General features: G+C 47.7%; 2 protein-coding genes across 2 annotated transcripts in view; one reads left to right on the top strand and one right to left on the bottom strand.

Annotated features, from left to right (window-relative positions):
* Positions 1-12,750, top strand: part of GPR17 (G protein-coupled receptor 17) — a 397,229-nt gene that overhangs the window by 18,973 nt on the left and 365,506 nt on the right. The gene's annotated exons all lie outside the window — the stretch shown is intronic.
* ERCC3 (ERCC excision repair 3, TFIIH core complex helicase subunit) overlaps positions 1-12,750 on the bottom strand; it is a 37,159-nt gene that overhangs the window by 24,100 nt on the left and 309 nt on the right. Inside the window, exons 2-9 of the mRNA XM_004276859.4 lie at positions 12,378-12,583; positions 11,467-11,703; positions 9,698-9,747; positions 9,133-9,268; positions 8,792-8,956; positions 8,118-8,322; positions 6,526-6,840; positions 1,249-1,433 (exon numbers count right to left, since the gene is read on the bottom strand). Of these exons, the coding sequence (XP_004276907.1) occupies positions 1,249-1,433; positions 6,526-6,840; positions 8,118-8,322; positions 8,792-8,956; positions 9,133-9,268; positions 9,698-9,747; positions 11,467-11,703; positions 12,378-12,583 (1,499 nt within the window). The remainder of the gene's footprint in view (positions 1-1,248; positions 1,434-6,525; positions 6,841-8,117; positions 8,323-8,791; positions 8,957-9,132; positions 9,269-9,697; positions 9,748-11,466; positions 11,704-12,377; positions 12,584-12,750) is intronic.

Below are 12,750 nucleotides of genomic sequence, written 5' to 3'. Positions count from 1 at the left end.
CTCTAAAACTGGATTGGGGGCATAGCTGCACAACTCTTTATATTTACTAAAATCACAAAAGTTATAAATCACACTATTTTCTTACAACAGATGAATGCTATGGAACATAAACTAGACCTCGACAAGGCTGTGAAAAAAAACAACTTAGCAACCCAAACATCTGTCGACGTTAGAAAAGATTTTATTTTTACTTCTGTGTAATATTCCATTAGCTATCAAATTGTGGTATATTTGTCCAATGGAATACTACAGAGGAATTAAAACTAATAAACTACAGCTACATGTATCATTAAAAAAATAATGCATTATGCAAAGAAAAAAATACTAAGCAAAAGACAGAAGTCATACAACAACACATATAACCTGATTCTATTTGCATATACATAAAGATTTTTTAAAAGGTAAAGCTAAACAATGAACGTTTTGGGAATTATACATAGGAAGTAAAATAATAAAGAAAAGCAAGGTGACAAACCTAAGCTCCAAGACAGCGGTTACCCTGGCAGGGGGAGGGGAGATGCAACTAGAGAGGAACAGGAGCCTCAAAAGTTCTGACAATGCTGTGTAAGGTGGGTGCTGATTACGAAGATGTAACCAAAGGGTAAGGAAGCTTCTCGACAGAGCAAGTCCACCTGCACAGCTTCCTCACACTCACCTTCACCCGAGAGGCCCAAGTCTGCCCTCTGAGGACACAGCCCACCCTACTCTAGCCACTGAGTGACAGTCATTTTAAGGTGCCAGAAAGGATTTCTGTTGCTGTTCCTTCTGAGAAGACTTACCTTTCTTTGAACATGTATTTTAAACACATACCTGTGCAGGTATTCATCACAGAATATAGGGAAAATGGGTTTTAAGAAATAAAATAATCAAGGTCACATGTGCCTTCTGGGGGCATCAAAACCAACAGGCTGGGGGTGGCCTGTGGGTTGCCCACGCAGGACCAGCAAGAATCCCTCCGGGGTGAGGGTGGGCAGGAGTACCCTGAGGTGCTCACTCCCAAAGAGGATGAAACGCCAAGCCAGCCTGGATTAGCCTCCTGACCTGACCACTTCCTGTGTGCCCGTGGACAAGTGATCCTGCTTCACACATCTGTGAAATCGCGGGAGACTGCCCACCCCACGGGGGGCTGAGGGTACTGCACGAGGCAGCAGCACTTTTGCTGAGGTCCTGACCTGTGTACCTGCCCACGAGGAATCGACCTGATCCATTTCCCTCCCCCAGGGACCGTGCCAGGAAGGGGACAGCTACCTCAGCGCACTGGACTTTGGCGATGTAGCCGTTGTTCTGCAGCTCCATCCAGTTGGCTTCATAGAGCTTGGGCCCAATCAGAAAATTTAAGTCGACAATTTTGTCATCTTCCCGGACGAGGGTTGCAGTCAAGCCCAGTTTGCAGTGGGCCTGCACAATGGTGAGCACCCGTCGGAACATCTTGGCTGGGGAAACAATCGGCGCATTCACGCTGTCACTTTTTTAAACGCTCAAAGTACCAAAGACAGCCTCGACCTAATACTGGCCCAGGACACTGCACGGCTGACCCCCGGGCTTCTGGATCACAGGAACCTGGCTCTAGACAAGAATGATTAGGTGCGACTGCTTAATCTCCACTTTTAGACCTGTCCAAAAGAAGGGTGAAAAGGAGAACAAGAGAGGGAGATGACCTGGAGGAAGCCCTAAGCTAGGGAACCCCAGCACTCCCCTCACAACAGCTCGGCTATCAAGAGCACAAACGGCAATCTGAAACATGACCTACACTTAAAATGCCACTGAGCTCTGAATCATGCAAGGAACTGGTTCACCCTGAGGCCTGTACCTCGGTTACCGGGAAGATGGTGGGGTATCTGGAGGACCAGAGGAATGAAAGGAGCTCCACTTCCCACCACCCTCTCAGAAACCAGGAAGAAACAAGGGAGAGATGAAACCCCAGGCACCTCTCCCACCTTAGGAAACATCCCTCTCTACACTCTTCCAATTACATTCATTCTGGTCAACCAGCAACGTCCTTTGCCTTCCTTTCGCTTGAATGTTATAATTCTTTCTGAGGTATCAAATTAAATTAAATAAACACTAAAAGGGTACAAGATATTCATTTTTAAAAACTCAATTTATGGGTTTCCACAGGCTCACCTTTTAAAAATTCTTAACACTATGAAGAAAGGTAAAAACGTTGAAGTCATGCTTATCTTATATCCAATTAAAGGCAAGGTTAGTGATACTTCAGAAATAGACCTGGGAATTCCCTGGCTGTCCAGTGGTAAGGACTCCATGCTTTCACGGCTAAGGGCCGGGGTTCAATCCCTGGTCAGGGAACTGAGATCCACAAGCCACTGTGTTACGGCCAGATTAAAAAAAAAAAAAGAAATAGACCTAAAAATCCGAGGGAAAGAAGGGCAGACGTCACCAAAATACAAACCAAAAACATAAGAACAGTAAAATAACAAAGGGCTGTCTAACCCCAGTAAGTGCCCAGGTCTCACGGTTTCACACACTGAAGCCTAACACAGCTTGCACACACCCCTGGAAAACAAACAAAAAACCAGGGTCAGGCTTATGTCCAAGGACTGTGCCGGCTCCAAAAAGGGCAGCCAAGGACCCCAGACCAGGTTCCCCACGTCAGAAGGACATGGCAGCCAAGGCAGTGGAGACCCCAAGCTACTGTGGGCTCCAGGGAGGCAGCATTGGGGCGGCCCGGGGACTGCATCAACCCGAGGGAAGCACAACGCGGGGACCCTGCCTGGACACTCTGCAGCCAGAAACAAGCCTTCCCCGAGGCATCGGCCCTGCAAACGAGTCACGTCCCACTGCTACGTTCTCTCACAGCCATAACAGCTGTCACGGGGGAAGAACTCACATACAACGATGTGCATGGCTCCATGAATTTTTACACAGGTACATACCGGTGGAACCACCCAGATGATGGGAGTGTTCTCAGCACCCAGAAGCCTCGCCTCTGACCCCTCTGGTCAACACCAGCACTCTCCCTCAAGGGAACCCCGATCCAACTTTAGTCATCAGAGAGGAGGTCTGCCTCCGGTCTGAAGTTCATGTAAATGGAATCACAGTACGTACTTTGCACGTGCGGGGCTTGTTTCACCAGACATTATGTCGCGGTTGTCATTTGACATTTATTTGTGTGATTCTCTGACTGTCTCTCCCACTTTGTCTCCGGTGCCAAGCAGAGTGCCTGGTACTTAATGGGTTCTCAATAAATACTTGTTAAAATAATGAAAGTGGCACAGTGCCTTGCATGCAGGAAACACCTAATATATGCAAGTACTGTAATAAGAATTTCTTATTACTACAATGACTTAATAGGCCTCCTTTTGGAAGATCTATAAAAGAACACAACAATCTTTATCTTCTGGGATAAATCTCAAAGATTTACCATTCTACCTAGTCCAAATGATAAATGTTTATGGCAGAATCTTACTCTGATTTGCTAGAATTCCCTATTTAACATCTGCTCTCTGGCCCAGTGAGCATGGCCATAGGGCTTATTAGACCTGAATGCAAAATCCTTTAGAGCAGTTTGGTTTCACTCTTCTACCTAAACAGAGGCAAACTGCTCCAATGAACCAGAGGAGAGACAGACACACCTAGTGAACTGTGTGGGGTACACCTCTATATCCTCATCACCAGATAACCAACGCCAAGCCTGGGTGCCACCCTCTAAGACCTGGGGCCCAAGTTAAAGAGGAACACCAACGTATGCTAAATATATCCTCCGGCAGAAGGCCTCAAACATCCCCACGCTTCAAACACAGGCTTCAACTAAACTGCTACAAAGCAATTCCAAAGTCGTTTACAAAAGATGTTTCTCTAGATCACCAATTCCCAATCCAGCCAGACCCAATACCAATCCTCTCCTTAAAGGTTTTTTTTTTCTCTTGGTTTAGTTTTTAAATATCACACAGTAAACTGCACTTCTTCTGAGGGTGGGTGGGTGAGAGTCGTTCTACACATGTTCATACGTGTACAGACTCGCGTAGCCATCACCACCATCATACTCGGGAGACGAACCAATCCATGACCCCAAAAGCTGCCTCGTGCTCTCCCTGTCCAGTCATACCCTCCCCGCCCCACCCCGGCACCCACCCATCTGTTCTCCGTCACTACAGTTTTGTCTTTTCAAGAATGTCCTACCAAAGGCATCACACACTCTGTAACCTCTTGGGACTGGCTGATTTCACTCAGCACCAAGCCTCTGAGACTCCTTTCCACGGAGCGTCCCAGCAGTTGAGGGGCCAGCTTGTCCATCCAGCCACTCACTGACAGTCATTTCCGTTGTTTTCTAGGTTTCGGAGATTACGACCAGAGCTGCTTCTATAAACATTCATGCACAGGTTTTTGTGTGAACCTAAGTTTTCATTTCTCTAGAATAGATGCCCAGAGTGGGACTGCTGGGTCTATATGGTAATTTTCTAATAAACTGCCAAATCTCCCCAGAGTGACTGTACATTTTGCACTTCCTCTGGCCACGTATGCCAGTTCCAGCTGATCTGCACTCTTGTCAGTACTTGGTACTGTCAATATTTTTTATTTTAGCCACTCTAATAGGTCTGTAGTGGCATCTCATCGTGGCTTTAACCTGCATTTCCCTGGGGACTAACGCTGCAGAACGTCTTTCAAATGCTTACTGGCGTCTGTATAGTCTCTTGAGTGAAAATCTGTTCATGTCTTTTGCCCGTTCTCTAACATTTCTGCCTTTGCCTGACTGTAACAGCAATCAAATTAACATGTCTACGGCCTAACTCCTGATCTTCTCTCTCCAAACCTGCACCTTCTAGAGTCTTCCCCATCCCAACACCCACTCCACCCTTCTGACGGCTCAGGCCAAAAGCTGACAGTCATCCTTGATTCCTCTTTCTTTCAGAACCACATCTAACCAGCCCACTTAACCTTCACAACATAACCAGAATCAGTTTACCTTTATTCTTACTGGTCCAAGCCTCATGTTGAGATTCCACCAACTAACCTACCTAGCTGCTCTCCACCCTTGCTTCCTGCAGTCTCTTCTGAGCACAGCAGCCAGGGTGATATTTTTATAACTTTAAGTCAGATAATGTCACCCCCAGCTCAAATCCCTCAAATGGCTTCTCACCCAGAGTGCAAGCCAAAGACCTCCTTCAGGTCCTACAGGATTGGCTCCAACGCCTCTCCGACCTCAGCTTTGACCGCTCTCCTCCACGTTCCCCTCCAGCTGCAGGGCTACAGTATTGTCAGGCCATGCAAGTACTACTTCCCCACCTCAGGACTGCTTCCTTCTACCCGAGAGACCCCTCTCATCCCTACCTGGCTTGCTATGAACATCTCTCGGTGTTTTCAGACATCCAGAGGTGTTGGAGGAGCTCTCATTACACAGAAAAAAACAGATAGAAAGGCCATTTTGACAATGTTTTGAATACTCTATGTGAAAATGCCTCTGATTTCATTTACTTCAGAGTAATCTCTAATTTACACTTCGTAATTGATCAGGGCTACCCATTAACTTGTTTTATCAAGAAAGGTTTGCCTGGGTTTCCCTGGTGGCGCAGTGGTTGAGAATCTGCCTGCTAATGCAGGGGACACGGGTTCGAGCCCTGGTCTGGGAGGATCCCACATGCCGCGGAGCAACAAGGCCCGTGAGCCACAACTACTGAGCCTGCGCGTCTGGAGCCTGTGCTCCGCAACAAGAGAGGCCGCGACAGTGAGAGGCCCGCGCACCGCGATGAAGAGTGGCCCCCGCCTGCCACAACTAGAGAAATCCCTCGCACAGAAACCAAGACCCAACACAGCAAAATTAAATTAATTAATTAATAAACTCCTACCCCCAACATCTTCTTTAAAAAAAAAAAAAGAAAGGTTTGCCCGGAATGCTATTCAGTAATAAAAGGAACACAGCACTGGTACGTATTACAACGTGGGCAAACTACTGTGTGAAGTGAAAGAAGTCAGATAAAGAAAATACATATTATGTGATTCTGTGAATGTATTTCCAGAAAAGGCATGTCTCTAGAAACAGAAAGCAATTCAGTGACTGCCTGCGGCTAAGGATGGAAACACCGATGGTAAGTGAGTATGAGGACGATGTTCTAAAACCGGGTCATGGTGATGGTCGCACCAACTCCATTTTACTAAAAATCCTGAATCGTGTACTTACGATGGGTAGATTTTACGGTTTATAAATTATGTCAATATGGCTGTTTAAAAGGACTGCCGGCAATACTTGGACTTCTATAACATATTAAGGAACAATAATTTAGTCCTCAAATAAAACAAATATTGCAAGGACGTTTTTGTGCTCTCAGTCTAGTTTTTGCAGGACCGAAAAGAAAAAAATGGGTTACGGGTAAGCTGAGGTGCAACAGTTGAGAGGGAGGATGGAAGAAAATACCACTTTCTAGATGACTACTCTGGGCCAGTGACTAAGGAAGCTGCCAGTGTGTACACCCACCTACCACTAAGCCCCACCCCACCCCACCCACCCATGCTCATGGAAATCAACCTGTCTCTACGATGAGTAGGCATCCCAGCTCTCAGCCTGCTTACCTGGTATGGTGTGTACTTCGTCCAGGATCATGAGGCCCCACTCCTGAGTTTTGAGCCACTCCATCACCCGCTCGGCCTCCCAGGACCTTTTGGTGGTGTGGCCCAGCATGGAGTAGGTGCTGATGGCAATGGAGCAGCCTATGGGCTTGTCCTTGGCGTCGGAGGTAAAGCGGCAGATCTGGCTGTCGTCGATGGTGGACCACATCTTAAACTGGGCTTTCCACTGCTCCACAGACACAGCTGAGTTGCCCAGCACCAGGCAGCGTTTTCTGACTGTGCACGCAGCTGTCACGCCAACCAAGGACTTCCCAGCACCTACGAGAAACCAAAGGGCAATCCTACCCAAGGCCGGGTTGAAATGAGGGACAGGGACAGACAGAAGGACTTGTCAGCCCACCAATCTGGCCAAAATCATTTGTAATAATCCTCGCGGCTGACACTGTTGAGGTGCTTACTGCTCCAAACCTGTTTCCTTCTTTAGAAAAAGGAGGCACACACACCACACACAAACGTGAGAATGAAAAGACACAAGCGCCAGGCCCTATTAAAGCACTCTACATGCATCTCATTTAAATGTTGAAAAACAACATTTGTGAAAATAAACCATAGGTAAGAGACACTCCTATTATTGCCATTTTAAACATGGGAAAACTAAAGCTGAGCGGTAAGTCACCCAAGGCCCTGGGACAGCAGTGCTGCTGGGGTACAGTGTGTCCAACACCCAGACTACCTCAGGAGGGACTCAGTAAAAGACGGCTACTATGATGACACAACAAACTGGGCTGAGCACTTGGGAATGCGGTACGTACGCTGCTACTGGCAAAGACAGAGGAAGGTGAAACTCCAGGGGCTTCTGAGTTTACTACCACCTACTGTGTGAAGATCAAGTTTAAAAATCAAGCTATTCCTTGAAACAGCAATTCTTCCTTTACCAGGGGTGTGCATCAAAATAACCCATGAGGCTTTAAAAAAAAAAACAAAAAACTGAAGGTGCCTGCCCCTCCCCTAGAGAGTCTGCCTTCTTGAGTATGGGGTAGGCCACCAGCTGAGCCTACTGTGACCTCTGGCCAAGAACCTAGGCCAGACCTGACACGACTTAGGACAAATGATGTTAGATGGGCGCCAAGGGGGCTGCCACAGCCCCTTCTTGGATGTGCACACTGTAATAAGCAGTCCAGGACCAAACAAAGTTTCTGTGCTAGGGAGCCTCCAAGTACACACAACTTACAAGACTGAGTGTGAGGAACTCTAAGCCCAGGATGTAAACTAGCCCTTTCCCACAACACCATCCTTCCTCACTGCCCAAGACTTTATACACTGCTTAGCTGATTGGTTCACTGTCTGAGCTACCCCACCACAATGAGCTCCATGAGGTCAGGAGTGTTGTTCTATCCACCATTACATGCCCAGCGTGGAGGTCAGGGCCCTGCACAGAGCAGGCACGCAAGTATTCGTCAAGTCATGAATCAGGGAGCCATGTGACACTGGCTGTTCCCTGACCAGCTGGGATTTAGAGGAAGGCCCTCAGGGAGAGCGTAAGGCAGATCCGGACAGAGCAGCCTAGCCATCTTCTTCACTCAGGCATCACTCACCACAAGGAAGGACGATGACCCCGGAACGTGCACGCCCATTCCCAAACATCTTCCGCAAGCTCTTCTCCTGATAAGGTCTAAGGACAGCTGTGGGTTTCAGGTCAACGTTGATGTCAGGGTTGACAGAATCATTCCGGAAGTCGTATTCTGCTAACAGAGGGTACTCCAGGTGGATGCAACGTTTCTGGAGTTCCTCAATCATTTCCTGGAAAGTGAGCATGAAGGTTTTATAATCCTGTTAACTCCAAAGTGTGCTCACAAACAGCACACATTCTAAGGAGCCTAATAATTTAAAGAAAAAAAAAAAAAAAAAAAGGTTAGCTAGACTTTTAAATTTCAGATCTTGCTTGATGAGAGCCAGCTTAAAGCACAGACTAAGGGCCCCAAACTAAGGACATGGACAAAATTAAATCCAATCAGCCACCAAAAATGCCCCCCAGGCACTGTTTCTCACATCTCCCCAGGAACTTGTGAACACTGACCCCCCAGCCTAAAAAACAGGACACTCAGATCTAACTCCATCAGGAAGAATGGTGGTGCAGTGCACAGACACCAAAATCTGGGGACAGATGGGGATTCCTTCCTCTCACACAGGCTACAAACAGTCCATGAAGGGCTGAACCAGCTTCTGACACAGGCTTAGAGAAGCAACCAGGAGGGGTACGTTCACTAACCTGCTTGACTTCAAAAGATACTGTCTGTGTCTCTTCTTCTTCCTCCTCATCCTTGTCCATTTGCTCATAAAAGTCAAAGAGGTCCGTGGGGATGTCAGATTTACCCTGTGGATCTGTCACCCGGGAAGTGGATGGCCCACCGCTGCCCTCAGCACTCTTAGCGATCTGAAAGAGAGAGGCAGGATCTGGACTTGCACAGAACATTTAACCCTACTGTTACCAAGCAACAAAGCTGCAAGAAAACAGGGACTACTAGACTGCAAATGCTGGCCTAAAAGCACCTGAGAGAATTAAAGTCCTAAATGCGTGCACCCCCAAGGGTGACCCAGGAGGCCACATACAGCAGATTTGCTTGTGAAAGTCTCTGTGATGAGCTCGGTTGCCTCCCCCTCAGAGTTCCTCAGGCGGCATTCCCGGATCATGGGATCCTGGAGAAGATGCTGGATGACATCAGGGTGAGAACTTTCAACAAAGTACCTGTAAGAAGGGAGGAAGGAGGTGCATACTGACCAGTACACCATTTTCAGAAGGTTCCACTGCTCACTCATAAGATGATCTGGAGATAGCGGCCTAAGGCCTCTCTCCACCCTCACCCTCCCCCAACCCTTTGCCAAATCTGAGATATGAGCTACTGGCCATGACATAACACACGAGGGTTGCAGGCAAAGCCCCATTGTGAAGACAAACTAGCAGGGATCTGAACCCCAGCTCCACTGTTCAGGGGAATACAGTGATCAGTGAATGAATTTCCGGTTTTGGCCACATCACTTCACTTTTTCCTTTTAGCCCCTTACTTGGGGGAGTAGGTGTTAGTGCAGAGCAGACAGTCCACAAGTGTTAGCTCCTTGCCACCTGATATGCAGAGGGTGAACGTGCCTTGGATGGGCCTGTCACAGAACCCCTTACCTGTTGTGCTTCAGGACCAGCTTGACTTTCCCATAGCTGACAGTACATAACTGCAAGAAGTGACAACACCATACAGGCAAAATTAGCAATATGCACCTCACTGAGAACTCGTTCATTACTGGGCACATCTTACTACCTATCAAACAAGTGAAGAGTTCATTTTACTTTAGGAAAATCCAATGTGCAATCCTAAAGGGGGTAGATCTGCCTAAATTGAGCTTTTCTATTAGCTCCTACTTTTTGAGGGCAAAACCTTCCTCTTGCCTGGCTAATCCTGATGCACATCCCTTAATCTAAAAAATGCTGCTTAGAATCTTTCTTTTATTTTCTTTTTCCCTTTCTTTTCCATTCCCAGAGCCCCATCCTAATCCAGGAGTTCATCTCATTGTACCAGTACTACCACAGATCCCAGCACAAAGCTGGTAGTTATGTGTCCACTAATTGTGACCTGCGTAAATTAAATGTGAAGTCTCTGGCCTCCTCACCAATGTTCCTATCTCCCCAACTAGATGTAAGCCTCTTGATGTAGAAAATCCTTCCAGGTTCCCAAAAATCTTTAGGATGGAATGCAGCAGAGATTATACAGTAGCCACGAAAATTCACAATTCAGATCTCAGGCTGCTGCCGCCTCCACTGCTGCCCTTCTGCATACACCACTGCACTAACCAACACTCACATTCCCACAGGCAGCTCCCAACCAAGACTGAGAACAGCCAGGGTACTGAAATAGGCTCATTCTACAAGGTGCAAGCCCTTCTCCCAGGGCACCCTTTCACATCAGAAGAAAGGAGAACTCTCTCCAGGGCTCCTGCCAGCTTCTCTAAGATTGGCTTCATTACTGTACTGGATGCCTGTGGCACTCATCTTCTGCCACTTCAGATCTGGGGGTCTGAATCTAATTCCCTGTAGATCAGCCGAGGACAACGAAAGCCACTGTCCATCTCTTTTTAATGGTATTCACTCTCTCTCAGAACAAACCCAAGCAGGTTCAAGTGCTCGTCACATAGAACCCTATCCACTTCAAACTTTGAAGTCCTTTTTGACTTTTCCTCATGGAAGTTGTTGACTAGCGGTCTCGTGCAGGTATGCAAACTTAGATGGAGTTTATCATCTGTACTAACTTGCTCAGGTTACCGTATAGAACACCACAGACTGAGTTGTTTAACGACAGAAACTTATTTCTAGAAGTCCAGGACCATGATGCCAGCCATTTCGTTTCCAGTGAATGCTCTCTTCCTGGCTTCTAGGGGGCTACCTTCTTGCTCTATGCTCACGTTACATCTTCCTTGCACAAATGAAGAGAGAAAGAGAGCACACACGCCTTCTGGTGTCTCTTCTTATAAGGACACTCATCCTGTTGGCCCCACTCTTATAACCACGTTTAACTCTAATTATATCCTTACCCCAAATACAGTCACATTACGGGTTAGGTCCTCAACACACGAATTCTGGAGGGGGCACAATTCAGTCCGTAACACCATTCACTTCGGGCTATACTCCCAAATAACCCAGGCCAGAATGGGCCTGAATTAGTAACCCTGCTGTGTTAGCCCCCACTGGCTAAGAGCAGCTCATGGGAAGTCTGCCCTCAGCAAAACACAATGCTGGATCCAGAGGAGTAGCAGCTGGGGTAATCGGTTACTATGCTCCCCACACTGGATCTGAATGGCATTTTCATGACTGCTACAAGTTAACAATGTACAGCACCTGTCCCCACTATCACTACGTTACGAAGGAGGGCAAAAGAGCCAGCCTTAGCCCCCACTTGCCTTAATAAACTGAATAATTCCATCAGGGACTCCCGTCTTGCTGAGCTTCCTGAGGTACTCAGTGATGTCACTAGTTTGCAGCCCAACGCTGACAGCCGCGTACAGGGAGTAGGCAGTTAGTTTGTACTCGTGCACGTGGGTTGGTCGGCACACCGGCTCTGCAATAGCCACCAGGAAGTCTTGAGCATATTTGTAAACTGGAGAGAAGGCTTCTAAGAAGATGTGGCCATCAGGAGCCTGAGAAACACCAAATGGACACAACAGACAAGGAAACTAATGAGTTGCAGAGACGATGAGACTCTTTCCCACATCACCATCTAGAAAGGATAAGCTGCCCAGAAAGTGATCTAAAGCTAGCCAACACCAGGAATATTTTTGTAAGCACATCTTCAGCCAACTGTGGGTCCTGCTACTTGAATCGGATACAAGGAGTAGAGAGAATAGAAGAAAAGGTTTCCAAAGTCAGTAGCTGCCTCTCACGATTCTTCACAGGAAAAGCCCACCTTACTGGCTATCCTTCTGGCTAGATTTCAAATGAATGGACAACATTAATTACTTCAAGTTGAGCAAAAAAGCTGCCTAGCAAATATATGTCTCATTAGGTTTTTTTTAATGGGGAATTAAAATGTTACATAATAAATGCCATTTATTCTTTAGATAAAAGTTGTTTCCAAACATGTGGCAGAACTGGAGAGGGAAAGGGGAGCAAAAGGAGGGGTTAGGGAGGAAGGAAGCCCAAGTCTAGCCAGCACATGTGTGCTAGCAGATGCTCATTGCTATCTCGGCTGTTTCAAACTGCCTATGACAATGAAAGCTCGCTGCCAGTGGGCTCTGAAGCAAAGCTCACGATCCCGCGTTCCCATTTGGGCCGCACCCACTCTTGGGCCCGGTCCCGGCTGAGGCGTGCTTACCACCCAGAGGGGCCTGGAGGTGTGGTCGTCCTTCAGCGGCATCTGCAGCCTGTAGTCCTTGGCTCCATACTCATCCACTTTGGTGCTGGACTCATCCACCTGCTTCCCGGCCGCCGAGGGAACCGCTTCCTGAGAGTCGTTCCCAGGGGCGTCGTCTTCATCGTCTTCCTCATCCTCGTAGTGCCGCTTCTTGGACTTCTTCTTCTCTGCAGATACGGACACAGAAGTGAGCCCCGCAGGAGCCTTGCGTTCCCCCAGCACCGACTAGCCGCAGGTCGGGGGAACCTGGCTGCAGCCGGACTTCCCCAGCGCCAAGCACCCCTAGCCCAGAGCCACTGCGCGCCGCAGGCGTCCTCTCCCTCAAACGCTGCCC

Source organism: Orcinus orca, chromosome 7 (genome assembly GCF_937001465.1).
Source record: "Orcinus orca chromosome 7, mOrcOrc1.1, whole genome shotgun sequence".
NCBI lineage: Eukaryota > Metazoa > Chordata > Mammalia > Artiodactyla > Delphinidae > Orcinus > Orcinus orca.
This window is presented reverse-complemented; position numbering and strand designations above follow the sequence as displayed.